Raw genomic sequence first — 16,685 nt, 5'->3', positions numbered from 1 at the left:
ATATATATATATATATATATAGCGAGAGAGAGCTCTCTCTCTCTCTCTCTCTATATATATATATATATATATATATGTATAGAAAGATTCCAAAACAATTCCAAGTCTTTGAGACGTCACTAACTGCGTCGTTACTTCACTCCAAAAATAAAACGTAAACGTGACCAAGGAAATCACTTGTTTACTGGTATGCACTACGCAAATGCTGTTTTAATTACACAAAGATTATTGACACAATATAGAGGCACGTTCAGCCCACACACAAGCATTTCAATGACAGTTGTCAAATTGTCCCAAATAGATAATTCTTAGACGTTATAACGTGTTGTTGTGATAACTAAAATAGCACTCGTCTACGGCATATTTTAATCAGAGATGTGTGTCCCTAAACATATTCTTGACACTGATTCAAATCTGTCTACTTTTTCTCGCACATCATTTTGATATTTTTTTCATTTTTTGGTTTTTGAAATTTAACCGGTGGTGGCCCAGTTTCAAAGGGATGACAGACTTGTTGAAGGAGAGCATCTTGGTGCTCATTCTGTTAACAATTAGTTGTGAAGAGTAGACACATGACTTGCTTGCGTCTTCTCATCTCATTTAGTGAATCTCCACAAGTCCGATAAAAGCCTGTGCAATAGGGATGTTACCATTTCAGGAAAAACATCCACGTGTTACTGAACCTAACCCTCAAATCATATATCTAAGACATTTTCTTATTATAGATTATGAAAACCTAATGAGCTACAGAAAAAAAAAACAGGGGCAGATTTGGAATCGGTGCAAAAAAATATTTTCTAAAAGTTTACTTGCATCTCTGATTAAAAAAATGGGAGTCAAAATTTGCTGACAGTAAGTAGTTCCATTGCACTATAGTGTTGCACTCATCACATTTTAGTACTGTATTATTTTGGTAGTTATTTCACGTTGTTACCTGGGAATGACATACGCCAATAAACGGTCCCGTTTGCAACAAACAATCAAGTTATTGCGGACAATCAAAACATCTTTTTGATTAGTATACCTACAGTAAACAGTAAAGCTATTTTCTACAGTATGTTGTCGCATTATTATTGCACTACACGGTCACCCTGTGTAACAAGCTGAAGACGACGATGATGATGATGATAACACACTGAATAGAGCTGCACAGAAACGCGAGAACATGATGGACAATTTCAACTTTTGTCACCTAGCAGGACATGCCTGAGAGGATCTTCACAGTGTTGCATGTTTTCACTACAATTTGAATCCCAAACAATTTCAAGCAATACATGTGGTTTGAACAGTAACATTGATGAAATATTCCACATCGTCAGCCTTCAGAGCGAGAAGGGTGGCGCGACCACGTCCTACATGGACATGTGTTCCGGGAGCACGTAGGAGATGTCGTCCCAAGGGTGACGATACAGACCCTGCCGTAGCCGTTTCTGATCCAGGTAGTGTCCTAAAAAGACACTTTTGTTATTATTTGTGAGACTTATTATCTTCTTCCTTTCTTGACTTCACGCACCAATAAATCCCATGCTGCGACCCAAGACGAAGATGCCATTCAGGGCGCCGATTTCCACAAACTCGTCTGCTTCATCCCTACAAAAAGAAAACATTTATCAGAATAATTACACTTTTAGACAGTTTCTTTGTATGATTTAGCAGACTTGAGTTGCAAACAATTGCTCAACAAGAGCCCAGAATTTTGGTTTCATTTGTGTCCATTATTCTTTTGGTGTTAAGTCTGTTTAGCTTAGTCCTGACAATGCAAAAGACAATAAATGGCAAATTTTAGCGTTGGTGTCAGTGTTACAACCCTTTCGGGATCTGATATTTGAACTATAACAGTGCATGAACACGCATGCAATAGATCAATACTCACAGAAATAAATTATTTATCTTTTGCGAAAAATGGCTGATAATACATCATCTCTCGGAGTGTAAAACTGTTTGTCCATGTTTGTATTATACCGCCCCCATGTGGCCAAGGTGCGCACTGAATATGGAGCAACAGAGTGCCCATTGAATTTAAAGAACAAAATGTGGCAATAATATATATTTTTTTGCATTCTATCAAATTATGTTTCAATACATAAAATTTAATTTGAGCCGTTCACTGTCCTTGTATTCATAATTAAATTTGTCTGTTTAATTTATCTTATCTAAGGAACAACATTCCGGAATATATATATGCAAGGTGGGAAATCTACGATGTAACAATTTGGGTTTGCCGATCTAAATTGTTTGGCCACATTAGGGAAGGTAAGTGCCTACCTAGTAAATCCACCACATGTTCTAAGCAGGTCCACGAAGGCCACACCGATGAAGCCGTCCACATTCAGGATCAAGTTGGGTTTCTAACACAAACACAGTGTTAAAACACGGTGTGTGTTATGATAGGCGACAAGAGACAACGAAGGAAAGGGCTTCTTACTTTTGAGGTGGTGATCTTCTCCACATCAAGAGCGTAATCCAGCAGCTGTGTGGAGGGGAAGTGCTGCTTCACAAAATCCTTCAAGATCTGGACTCGCATGTCAGGATTGTTTATCTGAGATGGAAAGCACGAAAAATAAAAAAAACCCCACAAAAACCTGACACAGGAGGCAGCACAAGCCTCGGGTGTACCGAGGTGCAACGTTATACTCACAGACTTGACCCTGTGGCCGATGCCCATGATGAGCTTGCCGTCCTTCTTCATCTTGTTGACAAACTCCATGGGCAGCACGCCGCTGTCGAAGGCCTTGCTGAACTGCTTGGCTGCGGCATCCAAGGCACCGCCGAAGCGGTCACCCTGCGAAAGAAACGAGCCACAAAACGAGTTTAAAAAAAAAGTTGTATGGATAGAGGTCATTTTTGAAGATGATTTTTGTGCCCGTATAATTTTATGTTTTTGAATTGCCGTTAAAATGGTAAAAACTAAAGACTTTCTGCTAATTTCTGCCATCGTGTGTCTTCTTTAGGAAATTACATACCTAGGATGGGCCTCAATTACATTTGGATCTTCAATATTTGCGCAACAAGGCTCTGTCCCTGTTACCCATCAATTGAAGTGGTTTTCTATGAAACTGACGCGGCTCTTGTGTTATTTATCACATCAGTTAGCATATGGTATAGCATATGGTCTTACAATGGTGAGCAGGCCAGAGGTGAGACTGGAGATCAGGTCTTTGCCGGCTCGGGCGCACACGATAGTGTTGTGGGCGCCGGATACAGCCGGACCGTGATCGGCCGTCACCATGAGACACATCTCGATGAATTGGCAGGCGTATCTGGGCAGCCTGGAGAAAACATACGGCATCGTTTTGCTGTTGTCGCAGGAGTTCTTCTCAGTAGTTGCATGAGCACACTGACCTCCTCTGGAACCACAAAAGCCCCAGAGTGCCCCCCAGGCCAATTTCCGACTTGAACACCTCCGTGATGGGCATGCCAGCATAGATGAGCTCCTGGCCCCTCTCGTCGCAGATGCTGGTCATGAAGGATGCCGGTTTGCGGATAAGACCCAGCTCCTGCGGGGAAAACAAACCACAGAGAAGAATGTATTCAAACGGAAGATGAAGTCATTGAAAATAGATTCAAAGAATGCATATATGACTGACTCGTGCCCAGGAGTAATCCATCGGAACTGTGGGAGGGGGCAGCTCCGGCGCTGGTTGAATGACTCCTTTGCCTACCAGGTCGTCATATACAGACCTGCATGAAGGAAATATTCATTTTTTTAATTTTTTGTATACAAATCGGGTGAGGCTCTGGCATGTGTGAAATCACACAACAAAGCTCAATAATTAACCACCATGGTGAGGCAATTAAATAGTAGTGAAAAGTAACTTCTACTGACTTAATGATCTCTCCCAGCTCATCAAAGCTATTTGGCACAAAAGCACCGGCCTCCTTCAGAGCTTTGTTCTTGGCCACCGCAGTCTCTGAAGCCTGGTTGGCGCACGCTCCTGCGTGGCCAAACTGCACCTGAGGTGTAAAAAAATATATAATAAAAAAATCAAATAAAAAAATTGGCTCGCATTGAAATGTTTTCCAATTGGAAGCTGTACAAACTAATGCTCACGTAGCTTTTACCTCTGAGGCGAACATGGTCGCACACGTTCCGATGCACCAGCACACCACGGGCTTGGTGATCCTGCCTTCCTTGATGGCCTGGCAGATCTTGTACTCCTCCGTGCCGCCAATCTACAGCACAGCAGCCAATCAGGAGACTCCTTGGATTACATTCATACAGAGTCCAATCATTGGACGCCTCACCTCGCCCAGCACGACGATCATCTTCACTCCGGGGCTGTCCTGGTAGCGCAGTACGTGGTCGGTGAACACAGAGCCCGGGTACCTGTGGCACGGCCCACATTCAGTACATTTACGAGGAGTTGTGGACTTTAAAATAGAGATGAAACATCACTTTTACCGACCTGTCCCCGCCAATGGCCACGCCTTCAAATACACCATCGGTGGTGCGCGAAATGATGTTGTTGAGCTCGTTGGACATGCCGCCTGAGCGCGACACGTACGCCACGCTGCCGGGCCGGTACAGCTTGGAGGCCAGGATATTGTCCAGCATGCCCCCCGTGTTGCCAATCTTGAAGCAGCCCGGCTTGATGCCGCCCACCTTGCAGGACATATCTTTTATTATTTATCAAAATGTATTTTTTCCTGCATTTACACGTTATAATGCGATATATGACATTTTCTATTATATTTATTTATTTTTTCCATTTCAATTTTATCATTACATACTACATTTCCACATCTATATCATATACATTTCAAAGACATTTGCGCTCACAGTTGCTGGTCCGATGATGGTGATGCCTTTCTCATCGGCTGTCTTAATGATCTTCCTGGTGTGGGCTTCGGGGATTCCCTCCGCTATGATGGCGATGGTGTGAATCTGAACAATTTCAATGCAAAATTGTGTAAGTGATGATAATTAATTTTTGTAGGTTGGGGGGGTGGGGATGCGTACCTGCGGGTACTGCATGGTCTCCATAGTGCTGTCGAAGGCTGACCGCAAGGACGCGAAGCTGATGAGCACATCAACGTCCGGGTGCTTCTTCATGGCGTCACCCATGTTCTTGTACACTGGGAGGAGGATCTCTTTATGGCCCCAGTAGAACTTCTGCTTGTGGTCTCCACTGGAAGGGAAACAGGGCACAAAAGAGTCACCTGTGCTCATTGTATGACCAAGAATATCAAAACGTTTTTATCTCAAATCAATTTGCCCCATTGAAATGAATGGAGATGCTATTAATGTGTTCCAGCAGCCCTCGAAGCGGCCAATAAAAATCTTTCTAATGTGTTATTGGGAATTAAAAAAACAAAAACAAATTTATAACAACTCTTTTGAGATGGCTGTCACCAACCAGTATCTAGAACTGTCTCTCGGGGGGGTTTACAGTGGTGTGCTTACGTGAAGGGGTAGACCATGGCTGCCACAGAAGGCTCATCTCTGGAGCAGACGTAGTCAAAGTCCAGCATGCCCTGCACGGCCCGGGTCTGCATGCCCCACACGATGGACTTGGTCTGCTTGCTGAAGAGCGTGGTTGCCTTAGCTGCCAGGCAGAAATCTTACATCACTGACATCATCATCACTGTGATGGAGGAAAATAACTTGCTAGTTGATTTCACGTCCATATTTACTAAGTCCAATAATAATAATAACAACAGTGATAATATGATTTCATGTTGTTGTAATAATCATTTCAAACTCCTTCTACATTTTTTAGGGTGAATGTACAAATTCAAGGATGCTTTTTTGCCTCTATTTTTATTATGTATGACTATGAATTTCTCGCATTATTTTAATGCAATATATATACATTATCCAATTTAAAAAAAGGCTACACCCAATTAATATTGCTTTGTTATATTGTCATTACTAATTAGTTTAGACTTTGCTTAACTTAATTTGATTTCATTGTTGTTATGGAGTGATTTATTGTTACCTTATCTAATCTTTTTTTGCCCATTAGATTTACTGTCTGAAGAGGGCGCTAAAACACATCTTTTCAAATCCCACTAACATGCGTATGTCCCTTTTTCTGTACATTATGTGATGCCATTTGAGTGCATTTTCTCACCAACAGGAGCTGCACTTTTGGTTTTCTTTGCCAGTGAGCCCTCAGCTTTGCCCCTGTTGTCGGAGAAGGAGGCTGTGCGGGTGGATGCTGGGGTCTGAAAGAGGGAAGCGCAAACTTTTAAAAAATAGGTGCAAATGAGGTCGGTGCTCTTCTTGAGTGATGTCATCCGTTGTACAACCACTCTTTCATCTTTACATTTCCACAGAGTGGAATGTCCCAATATTTTTGCATACACAGTCTTAATGGAAGCTTCGGGGCAAACAGGGAGCCTTCGTGAGAGTGGCCACAACAATTCCGAGTCTGATGACATCACTGAAAAGCTCTCAGACAAAAGAGCCACAGGGACTCTTAAGGGGAGGACAAAGCGTTGCAGCGTTACAACCGCACAACACGACGCGGCGGCCTGTTTGTCACCGAGCGTCATACCGATGTGCTGCCGCTGGAGTTGAGCAGGAAATTGGCAGTGTGTGCGGCGACGGGAGGCTGGTTGGGGATGGGCCGGTGACCCAGTGCCATGCCCACGATGGCGGTCATGTGGGTCTCTGTACCAAAGACGTGGATGGGGATCCCGGTGGTCTTGCCTGTGGGAGGGGGAGGGAAATGAAATGAGTGAATCACACTTGACTGATTACTGATTACTGATTACTATTTGATTCTTGTTCAAATAATTGCAAGGTGTTTATTTTACTCATTACATATTTTAGAAAAAAATGTCATCTTTAAGCTGCTATTAAATAAGAAGTCCTATTTTGAAATGTCACTTGACCTAGTAAGGTTTTTGATTGAAATAGCTTTTGATTTCAGCAAATGCAACCTCCTAATACTGCAAATTCAACAAATGACTATTTTCCAGTTCTTTCCAACCGATAAAATATCTTCAAACACTTAACTTCAAACTTGAAAATTATTCTCTAACAGCCGATGACTTGAAAATGATCCTGCCTGACCACGTGTAAAAACATTTTTTGCCCAAAATCAATTTACCGACTTCTCCCATCACCCGGAGCCCCTCCTGGTAATTTGGACCCCCGCGCCTGACGAAAATGGCCACTTCGTGCTCCTTTAGCGGCACCTGGTAGTCTCGGATTGCTCGAACAATTCCCTGACAGGGCAGCAAGGCGATAATGTTAGCAAGTTGCTATTTAACAGAACCGCAAGCACGAGTCATCGGTGTTATTACCTTGAACGTGGCCGCTACGTTTGTGAAGTTGGCGATGCTCCCTCCGATGATCAACACTTTTCCTGGCAAAGTAGCAAAATGCTCCAAGCTGTTACTTTCAGAAGAAGGAAAGAAAGAAAGACGGGTGCAGGTTGGGCGTTACCATCAGGGTGCTTCTCCCTGGTCATGAGCGAGAGGATGGTCTTGGCGTAGTCGTACGTCTGCTGCTCGCTCGGCGCCCCCGAGTATTCGCCGTAGTTGGCAAGCTCGTCCACGCCGCCCAGGTCGCAGATGGTGTCGCTGTTAAATCGGACGCACAACATTGGAAGGGAACAACTCTTTTTTGAGCACCGTAAGATAGGTAAAGCAAATAAAAATAAAAAGAGCCACAGAGGGAGTCATTAGTTTTGGTTGAGGAGCCTGTTTGGGACATCTTATATCCCCAAACAGATGGTGGAAGGGAGATGCCGCTCATTCGTGCAAACTCTTCAAAATACCTACAAGAGATTTATTACAACTTATTTTACTTACCTCTGCAGAAAACTTGATCTCGTTTCCACATTTAAAGATACTTAAACACTTTTTAACAATTGTTAATTTATTTATTGTAACTAAAGTGTAGCATCAGTCACATGGACAATTGTCATATGGGAAAATAAACATTTTGTATTAAGTAATTGGTTAATTCATTTTAATGATATTAATTATAACATTGACATTTAAATAATGAGGATGAATTCTTACTTTTTTGCTAAACTAAACTTTTCTTTTGCTTGTTGTTCCAAGTGTTTTCAAACTGTACACATAGTGAAGGCATTTGATTGGCTACCTGTACACGACAGAGGCTCCGCCCCCCGCCACCATGGTCCAGATCCGCCCCTGTGGGTTGAGCAGGGTCAGTTTGAGGCTGGCGCCGCTTTTGGCATCCAGGTCGGCGATGTAGGCCTCCTGCAGCACGGGGGTCAAAAAGAAAATGATTGGATTGTGTTGGTGTGCCTAATCAAGTGGCCCATCCGTGAAAGTGTACTGCCGAGGGCTGATTGTCAATGAGTGGCGCATTCGTGCTTGATTTTGACAGGTAGACGCACACACATCTGGCGCCTGGGAGGAAAACACTTTAAATCTAAAGGTGTCCCCCTTCAGCGCCCCCCCCCCCTCCCTTCTCGAGCCAATTAGCGCGCCCGTCTGCTGCTGTCTGAGATGAGCCCGACAGACCACAGGAGAGATTTAAACAACAGCTGCGAGTGCGAAGGGTATAAAGAATTTCAAACACGTATAAGGTATTATCAATACATAAATATTATTATTAGTTTAATTAGTAATAATTATCTTTCAAGTATACACATGTATAAAATAGTTATCTTTTAATTATTCATCTATATATAAATGTGAGTACAAATACTACAATAAAAAAAATTCTAGGCAATTATTTGTATATTTTAATGTATTTCTTACTCATTATTTCATTTATATGTCTGGAAAAAAAAAAGGAAGACTCCTGTTATCAGTTGATATTACCTCAGGGTAGGCCTCCCTGCCAAAAGGGGGCGGGAACTCCACATCGCCCCACTTGGCCTTGCAGATATAGTCTGCCGTCGCATCGATCTTTGCTGCCATGTCCAGCACGTAGACGCCATCTTTTGTGACCACTGCGGAGAGAGGGAGGGGTAGAAGAACAGAAAAGGTGACATACCCACTTACCGACATACGACGGGTGTTAGCAAAACGGCTCCCAGCATATTGCTTGTGTCGTACTTCAAAGCAGCGACAACATTCTTTGTCGCCAATTACCAACATCAAACAGCAAGCGCATCAAATATTTACCGCATTCCTTCCTTTGGGTTTGAAATGTGGTAGAATCGACTGGAGATGCTTGAATCTAATGTCACAATGTTGTCTACTTTCATAACCTAATTACATATTTATGAATATGACACTGGTCAGCATTAGCTTTTCGCAGGTCTAATGTCAAACATGTCCTTTCAAACGGCAATCAAGTAATGCTCCATTTTGTCGAACACTATAAGCACATACATTAAATATAAAACCTACCAAGCGGGTTGATCTCCAGGTATGTGAAGAAGAGTTCCTCATACAGGTTGAAAAGCCCGACAATGAACTGGGACAGGACCCTGTTCGCATAAGAATATCAAATTTGAAAAGATCTTACATATAAGGTAAGAATAACATGGCGCACCTTTCGAGAAATCATCCTTCATTGAGTTTATTTGAATTAGCACCAACTACGATCAAGATTATGGTAAAAAGCTGAAGAGTTGAATGTGCGTGAGTTTGTCTATGTGTGTAATGTATGCGCAGTATTTTTCTGCTGTGAGGGAGAGTAACCATGTCAGCCTGTTGTCAGAACTTTGTCTGACCACGAGGTGCGAGCCAGAGTGACTCAGCTTCCCAAGTGTGCTTGGAATGGAAAAAGACAATGTGAGTGGAACGAGGTGGCGGGGTGTGCGTGTGTGTGTGTGTGTGTGTGTGTGTGTTTGTTCCGTCAATGTCAGCCAAGACAGTGAATCGCACGCATAACGAGAGTGCTGCTGGACAGACGGACGAGAAGGGAGGGAGTGGCGGTGGTGCCCTGACTCTGTATCCAGCCATCAAAATAAATGGACGTGCTGCGAATACATTTCGGCCTTGAAGGAAGGCTGGGGGCGGAGTCAGATGGGAAATAAAACGCAATGGAGAGAGTTTGTCATTTGGTTAATGGAAACCACTTGCAGCCCTACCCCCACCACTCCACGTTCGCTCACAACGTCACAGTAGTTCTTTGATGAGAACACTACTGGAGGACTACATTGCTAAAAATATAGAAAAATATGAGATTGGAGGGTCATCCATCGGAGTAAATGGTTTAGAAAACCTGAATGTTGTTTCCAGCCTTTTTGGCTTCCATTTGTTGTTGCAGAGGTTCAGTAACAATGCAAGTGTGTATGGAAACAAATCATTTTAGTATGGCGTGAAAACACAGGAGGGAGCCATCCGATCAGCTATGCTCAAGGAGACTAGTAATTATTACCTTCAATGTATTAATTACAAATGACATTTTGTCGGCTACTCACCATTCAAATAACGTCAGAACAAAACCACTAATTCTCTTAAACTGTCATGAAACGCTGCCCTTTCTGCACTCTGTGGGAACCATGCAGCATCGTATTGCCTCAAGATTGAAAACCTCTTTTTTTTTTTTTTAAAGACAATAATTAAAAAATAGTTAGGGTAGATTCATTTGATCAATCACGTAGGTACGGTTTCGTCCCTATTGCAAGGCACTTATCACCCCCATTTTCTCCCCAAATCTGTACAGAGCGACAAAGTGTCACGAGTAACCCTTGAATGAATGTTTTCAAGAAATGCCGTCACTCACTGCCTCTTGTCGTTGGGGACATGGGAGAGCAGCTGCTTGCTCACTGAGCCCTCGCAGATCTTCTCGTCCACGCCAACCAGCAGCTTCTTGGCCTTGGCGTCCACGTCGCCCACGTCCACGCCACCCTCGTGGTGGAACAGCACGTGGTCGCCCTCGCGAGTGGCGTAGATGCACATGTAGAACTCCTCCTCCTGGATGCAAAAAAAAAAAAAAACGGCTTGATGAGCGACTTAATTAATAATAATAATATAAGCATACTAATTCATAAAAATAATGGCCAGAGGTGTAACAGTAAATCTGGTCCTATTGTGTCCTGTAATGACTTCCTACATGGAGCTGGAAATGTAACAGCTTCACCGTCTAGCTAGCCTCATCTATTCAAACAAACAGAGCAGCTCAGCAAATAAACGCAACATGCATTTTGCGTGTGAATGCGACAATAGCACACAATCCTGCGAGTTTGAGTCTCCTTTCTCGAGAGATCCAAATCGTTATTATTTCAAGTTAAATGAAAACATGTCAACCTAGATGGAAGCCGCATTTGCTCAGCAAGCATGCTCCAACTGCGTGTCACAAAATTTGACCTGACGGAGCAAAAGTGTGGCTACTGCTGCTGATGCTAGTTCAACAGTGCTTCGCAAAACGTCTCGAGTCATGTCGAACAAGTTATTGCATCCTCAAAGACACCATCTCAAAATGGAATTAGTTTTATTGTAATTACAGGCAGTACGTGACTGTTTTACAATGCTGTCATTTGTCCTGTAGTTTTTGTTTAATTTTACAACAGAGAACTGGTTTGAAGGTCATTATTTTTGGCTTATTTTGTAATGTGTTATTGTGATAAAAAAAAATAAAAGAAAATTTAAAAATCAGCCAATTTTTTTTTGCAGATTTTATTGAAAGAGCTACTATTGGCTAATTAAATCCATCGGCCGATTAATTGGTCGGGCCTGAAACCAAGTATTTTGGAACAACGACTGATTTACCTGCTTGTGAGGGACAAAGGGTTCGATGAGGAAGTTCCTGAGAATGCCTTTGGCTTTTCCCACCTGAGGATGAACCAGGAAATCAACAGTTAAACACACGTCAACCGCAACGCAGGATGTACAACAAACATGCTGAGTACAAGCCATGTGAACACAAAATTTACAGGTTATTCCGGGAATTTGTGTGGTAGCAAATTGCACACAGTTTTAGTCATTCAAAAATTAGAAAGTCGTTGGAGGGAAGTTGAGGAAGCTGTGAAAATGTAGTGTAGTTCCATGTCCTCTGGAAAGAACCAGTTTTGACTAAGCTTTGGCTTCCTCATTCCTGTAGCAGCATATTTTTGCTCACGAAGCAACAAAAAAGGCGCTGAAAACAAGAAAATACAGATGAGTGGCACTCCAGATCCCTAGGAGAACGCTCCAGGCGGAAGCCAAGCGAAGGCAGCTCATTTGGCGGTGCTGTCACCACGTTTGTGTTAAAAGGCCAACAGGCGAACGCAAGCGCTTTCATGACAAGGGACTGGCGCGGAGCTGCCAGCCGGAGAGAGCGTACAACAATGGGAGGGGGTTGCCATTTTGAGGAGTGCAGAATAAAGGAAGGCTGGTGGAGTACAGGTGGGGAATTTCTTTGTGCAATTCTACACCACTGCAAACTCCAGATGCAACAATGAACTGCATTCATTAACTGACAGTGTCAATAAAACCTCAACATAATTGCCAATTGTGTGATTAATTACATTTAGGACACAACAACACTCAACGCTAGAAGCTATTTTTAGCACATGTAGGGAAAAAAAAATTGTATTCTGGCCGAGTCGTGGGGTCGTGACCCTATCAGTTCTAGTTGTGAGTTATGGCTAGAAAAAGCTTTTGTAGTACGGATTACTGCCACCTAGAGGAATGGAGTGGAACAGTATCATTCACTATGTTGATGAGGATGCCATATTCAAAGCGGACAAAAATTGGGACTATTTGTGTTTCTTGTGTATACAACTCCAGTGATCAACCCAAACATTAGGATCGACATTCTCGTTGTGACTGTTTAGCATTAAATGCCCACAAATATTAATAGCTCCTACTGCAATGTTGACTTTATTTGATTAAAGTCAATAAGCTGCAACGTGGCAACTTTATTTATCTTGCTTGATGGCTACACACTCATCATGTCATAAGAGATGAAATATACACACAGAGAGACATTCTACTTGGCTGCTTTATGGTGCAAAGGAGCTTGAAGAAGTGTCTTGTTGGCTTATGAGGCAAAACGGCATCAGAGTGATGGATGCTGTGAGATGCAGGCTAAGCTGACTGCGCTGATGGACTACTAGGTGGAAGCAGTATGCAGCTTGCTCACAGTGAACACAAGAGATGGATACAAAATGCACAAATTGGAGGAAGGAGGGTGAAGGAGAGGGCAACGGAATGAGAGCGTCACGACACTAGCCTAAGTGCACTCGCTGGATGACGTACCGTCGTCTCTTTCATGAGGCGGCTCTTCAGCCACTCTCTGACGCCATTCAGGTCCAAGTTGACGCCAACCAGGCCCAGCTTGCCCCGCCTCTTGATCAACTGGTCCGGCTTCACCACCAGCCTCTGCGGGAGAAGGCGAACGCCGTTTGTAATTTATTTACCTGAGCAAATAAAACGGGCTTACCTCAAATAAATGCATCAGTTTCTACCTTGTGAAAAAATACACAATTTAATAATAAAATTATATAGACAATACAAATGAATATTTTTAAAACAGTTAAAATTAATAAACATGCATGAGTAATAAAATGAGTATCCTCAACAACAATATGTCATGTTAACTAAATGCCTTAAACTCTGCATAGGAATTTTTGAATGCATGGGAAAAAAATGTATATATCTATATGATTATGTGGGACACTCTGTGCATCTACAGTAAATGTCCCTCTTCTAGTAAAAAGCGGTTTGGAAAATGAATGAATGAATAACAATCTGCATGGATACATAAGGTGGGCGTTGCCCTTTACAAAAGTGAATACCATGTGTGGCTGAGTAATATAACAAGATCAACACCAAGTGTGCAAATAAGAAAAACGCCCTGCCAGTATCCAGATGGTCTGGTGGCTTTTCGCAAATAAAAAGTGGGCATTACGCAAACTTCAAATGTGTCATTTCCTGGTTGGCTGACATTTCAAAATGCATGAATTCGCAAATAAAGCAGAGAGAAAATACTATGCAGTATTAGTAAAACAACATTCACATCGGGAAAAGAAGACAGACATGCTAGTTGACTGTCGTATAGTGCAGTCCACCTCGGCAGCTAATTTGGTGGTCCATGGCTCACCTAAACACTAAATATTAAATCACAATATTGAGGAAAAAAAACCCTTTAAGATTCTTTTTCAAAATTGCTCAGCCCAATTAAAGATACCCATTAATTTCAAATGGAGCAATTTCTCAAGGAGCCATAGAATAATTTACCATAAAAATCTCAAAATCATATCCATCCGTACTGTCCAATCCTAACTGGATCTTTCCCACCCCCCTTGAAAGGGAGAGAGAGTAGCTCTACCTCCTACTAGCCAGCGAATGACTTATGACAGCGCAGCAATTACTATCTGGGACCTCGCCAGTGATGAAGATGAGGTACAGGAGGAGGGTAAGACACGACAGACGGTGAAAGTTAATGCAATTTCCTAATCAATGCTAGCGCAGCACATCTCTCGCTCTCCCTTTCCGTATCTGCCCTCGGCATCGCCATCATACCTGAAGTGTAATTCAATTGACGTTCCATTAAAGCCACAGTAACTCCTGCTAGGAATGCTAGAATGCTACACAACAAACAAACCCCACCCTCGTAAAAATATTGAAAAAAAATATCTGGATATGCAAATCTGAGGTTGCTGAAGTAGACATGCGGGGGCCTGTACAGCGTGATTCTCTTTGTTGTATGTTTACTATGATGGTAAACATCAACTGGGAGTGCAGCCTCTTTTTGGATGAATTGTTTGCCAAACTCTTGCAGCCTCCGCATTTTGTTTAACAGCGAGAGCTGGATAGATAGATTTTATGAATTTCCTTTCCACCTTGGAGTCGCTCTCGACCAAGAATGTCAGATCGCACTTATGAAGTCAACCAATCATCCAAACCTCCGTGAGCAGCCAGGGGTGCTCCAGTGCCAGACGGTCCAGGTCAGTCTCTGGGGTGACGTTAGCATAACGGAAGCGGTTCTGGACAGTTGCCGAGGTACAGATGTGCTTGTAGAGGAACTCCTTGCCCGTCTGCTCTGAGATGGCTTTGGCGGACATGGTGGCCTAATGATGAGATGGATGAATACAAGGCGGGTTTGGTGAGGGAAGCAAACTAAATGTAATCAGCCACAGCTTCTCTGCACAAATAACCTAAGAGGCAATTATTGACCACTCAGGTTATTGTCCTCTAACAGGAGCGGGACACAAGCAGAGTAACAAGCATATTGGAAGCTCTTCCGTACAACCTCCATTTTGTTTCTTTGAAATTTTTCTTATGGAAAATAATAGATCAAAGTAAATAAAGAACACATACGGTATTACAAATTTGAATATTAGTGATGGTTTATCAGTAGTATAAAAAGCAAGTTAGATGGTACGCTCTTCCTCTTTCTAACATATTTTTAATCAGTTACTTTTAAAACTATTGCCATAATAAAACCTTCAACTGCACATACAAGGGTTTAGTTACATTCTTAACAGTCAAACATGCTTAAAAAAGTCAGTCACCGTTATCTTTCCCTTTGATGATGCATTGCACACAAAATACACAATATATTCTGTTCTCTTAAAAACACAATACTGTGCAAAGTTTGAACAATGTGCTACAAATCATGACGCATTTATTACAGTGACATTCTAAGGTTTCACAATAAATGTGATATCGTACAAGCGCAAGGCTTCTCTAGTTAGTAATAGAGGCTGTATATTTTATAACTCAGGATGACCTTTACACTAAACCTACAATTGCCTCGCTTTTCTCTAGAAAGGTGCACAATTGTTAGAACAATGGCACTTTATTACCTACCTAATTTTAAAACCACTGATCATTCCCTTCTAAATCAAAGCTGACAAGTGCCTTTCATCACTGTGATGGAGCAACTCTACTTCATTTCACCGAAAGGTTTACTATTTCTTAACAGGGATTATTAATCGAACTACTATTATACTATTGATTATAATTTGACTGGAGTCACTGTTGCGCCAGTATCATTATTAAGAGATGGATGGAAACAATTTGTCCTGGAACAGCAGGCATCTCTGGTTCAATACCTCATTGACTTTTAGGAGGCTGGTGGTGATCAATGTTTGATCATGGACATTGTCTACAAACGGCATGATGGATGAGCAGATAAGACAAATTTAGAAAGATAAATTTGGAAGTCAACAAGAATATTATGTGATTTCATTCATTAGTTTATTCGCCCTATAAATGGTTTAAATGAAGTCAAATTCAAAAGACAAGTCAAGGAAAGTTGACATGTTGACTCCAATTTTCAAATGTAATATTTTACGACGGCTTCTGACGTCATAGTAGTTTGACTTGTTTTCTATCGCTTCATCTTTATTCAACGGGGAAAAAAGACCTCTCGTAAAGTACGAAAAAGGTACAAACCTTGTGTTAAAATGTAATCCAACGGGGGCGGTTCTGTTGAGGTTGCAACGCGGTGAGTGTGTCGGTTTCTGCGCGGCTCCGCTTTCGTCTCGACTCGGAACCAAGCAATTGGTACCGAAGAGAGAGAAGGAGCTTGCGCTCAGTTTTGTCTTCCGCCTCCCATCTGCCGAGGGAGCCGGCTGATAGTCCCTGGCTTCTGATTGGCTCCGCTCGGTGCCGTGTTGTCGCGATGCATTCACTGACTGTTACGTAGAAAAAATCCCCTTCGCACGTGGAACATATTTTTGAGCATAAAAAATGTGAGTTGCTCTATTTAAAACAGAATTGAACACAGGTAGTATATGAAATTACAGATAATCTCCAAAGAAAGTTGTTTTTTTTTTTATATAATTGCGTTTGAGGGACCTTAGTGTCTAATAAAGACTAATGATTTGTGAACGCGTCACTTGTTTCTTCCCATGGCTCACACACACGCC

At 42.3% G+C, this 16,685-nt stretch overlaps 1 protein-coding gene across 1 annotated transcript; it reads right to left on the bottom strand.

The window, feature by feature from the left end:
• Positions 1-165: 165 nt before the first annotated feature.
• On the bottom strand, positions 166-16,389 carry aclya (ATP citrate lyase a). Its single transcript, XM_088316901.1, has 28 exons — positions 16,210-16,389; positions 14,715-14,879; positions 13,066-13,188; positions 11,596-11,658; positions 10,610-10,800; positions 9,286-9,365; positions 8,752-8,882; positions 8,063-8,181; positions 7,397-7,533; positions 7,255-7,316; positions 7,059-7,176; positions 6,501-6,655; positions 6,075-6,168; positions 5,405-5,546; positions 4,961-5,129; positions 4,781-4,885; positions 4,407-4,603; positions 4,246-4,327; positions 4,063-4,173; positions 3,827-3,954; positions 3,588-3,681; positions 3,343-3,497; positions 3,119-3,269; positions 2,639-2,782; positions 2,426-2,539; positions 2,266-2,348; positions 1,514-1,590; positions 166-1,447 (listed from the first exon to the last, which is right to left on the bottom strand). Exons 2-28 carry the CDS (start codon positions 14,871-14,873, stop codon positions 1,353-1,355), a joined length of 3,279 nt encoding a protein of 1,092 aa, XP_088173027.1. The 5' UTR covers positions 14,874-14,879; positions 16,210-16,389; the 3' UTR covers positions 166-1,352.
• Positions 16,390-16,685: the final 296 nt, after the last annotated feature.

This window comes from Idiotropiscis lumnitzeri, chromosome 15 (assembly GCF_059441095.1).
Source record: "Idiotropiscis lumnitzeri isolate Australia: NSW breed Sydney's pygmy pipehorse chromosome 15, RoL_Ilum_1.0, whole genome shotgun sequence".
Classification (NCBI taxonomy): domain Eukaryota; kingdom Metazoa; phylum Chordata; class Actinopteri; order Syngnathiformes; family Syngnathidae; genus Idiotropiscis; species Idiotropiscis lumnitzeri.
The sequence above is the reverse complement of the archived record's forward strand: the minus strand, read 5'-3'. Positions and strand labels throughout refer to the sequence as shown.

Coding starts and splice junctions, on each gene's coding strand:
- aclya (XM_088316901.1), bottom strand. CDS start 14,873: ATGTCCGCCAAAGCCATCTCAGAGCAGACGGGCAAGGAGTTCCTCTAC. Junction 7,177..7,254: donor ACGTAGCGGCCACGTTCAAG/GTAATAACACCG, acceptor CTGCCCTGTCAG/GGAATTGTTCGAGCAATCCG. Junction 5,547..6,074: donor CAAAAGTGCAGCTCCTGTTG/GTGAGAAAATGC, acceptor TCTGCCTGGCAG/CTAAGGCAACCACGCTCTTC.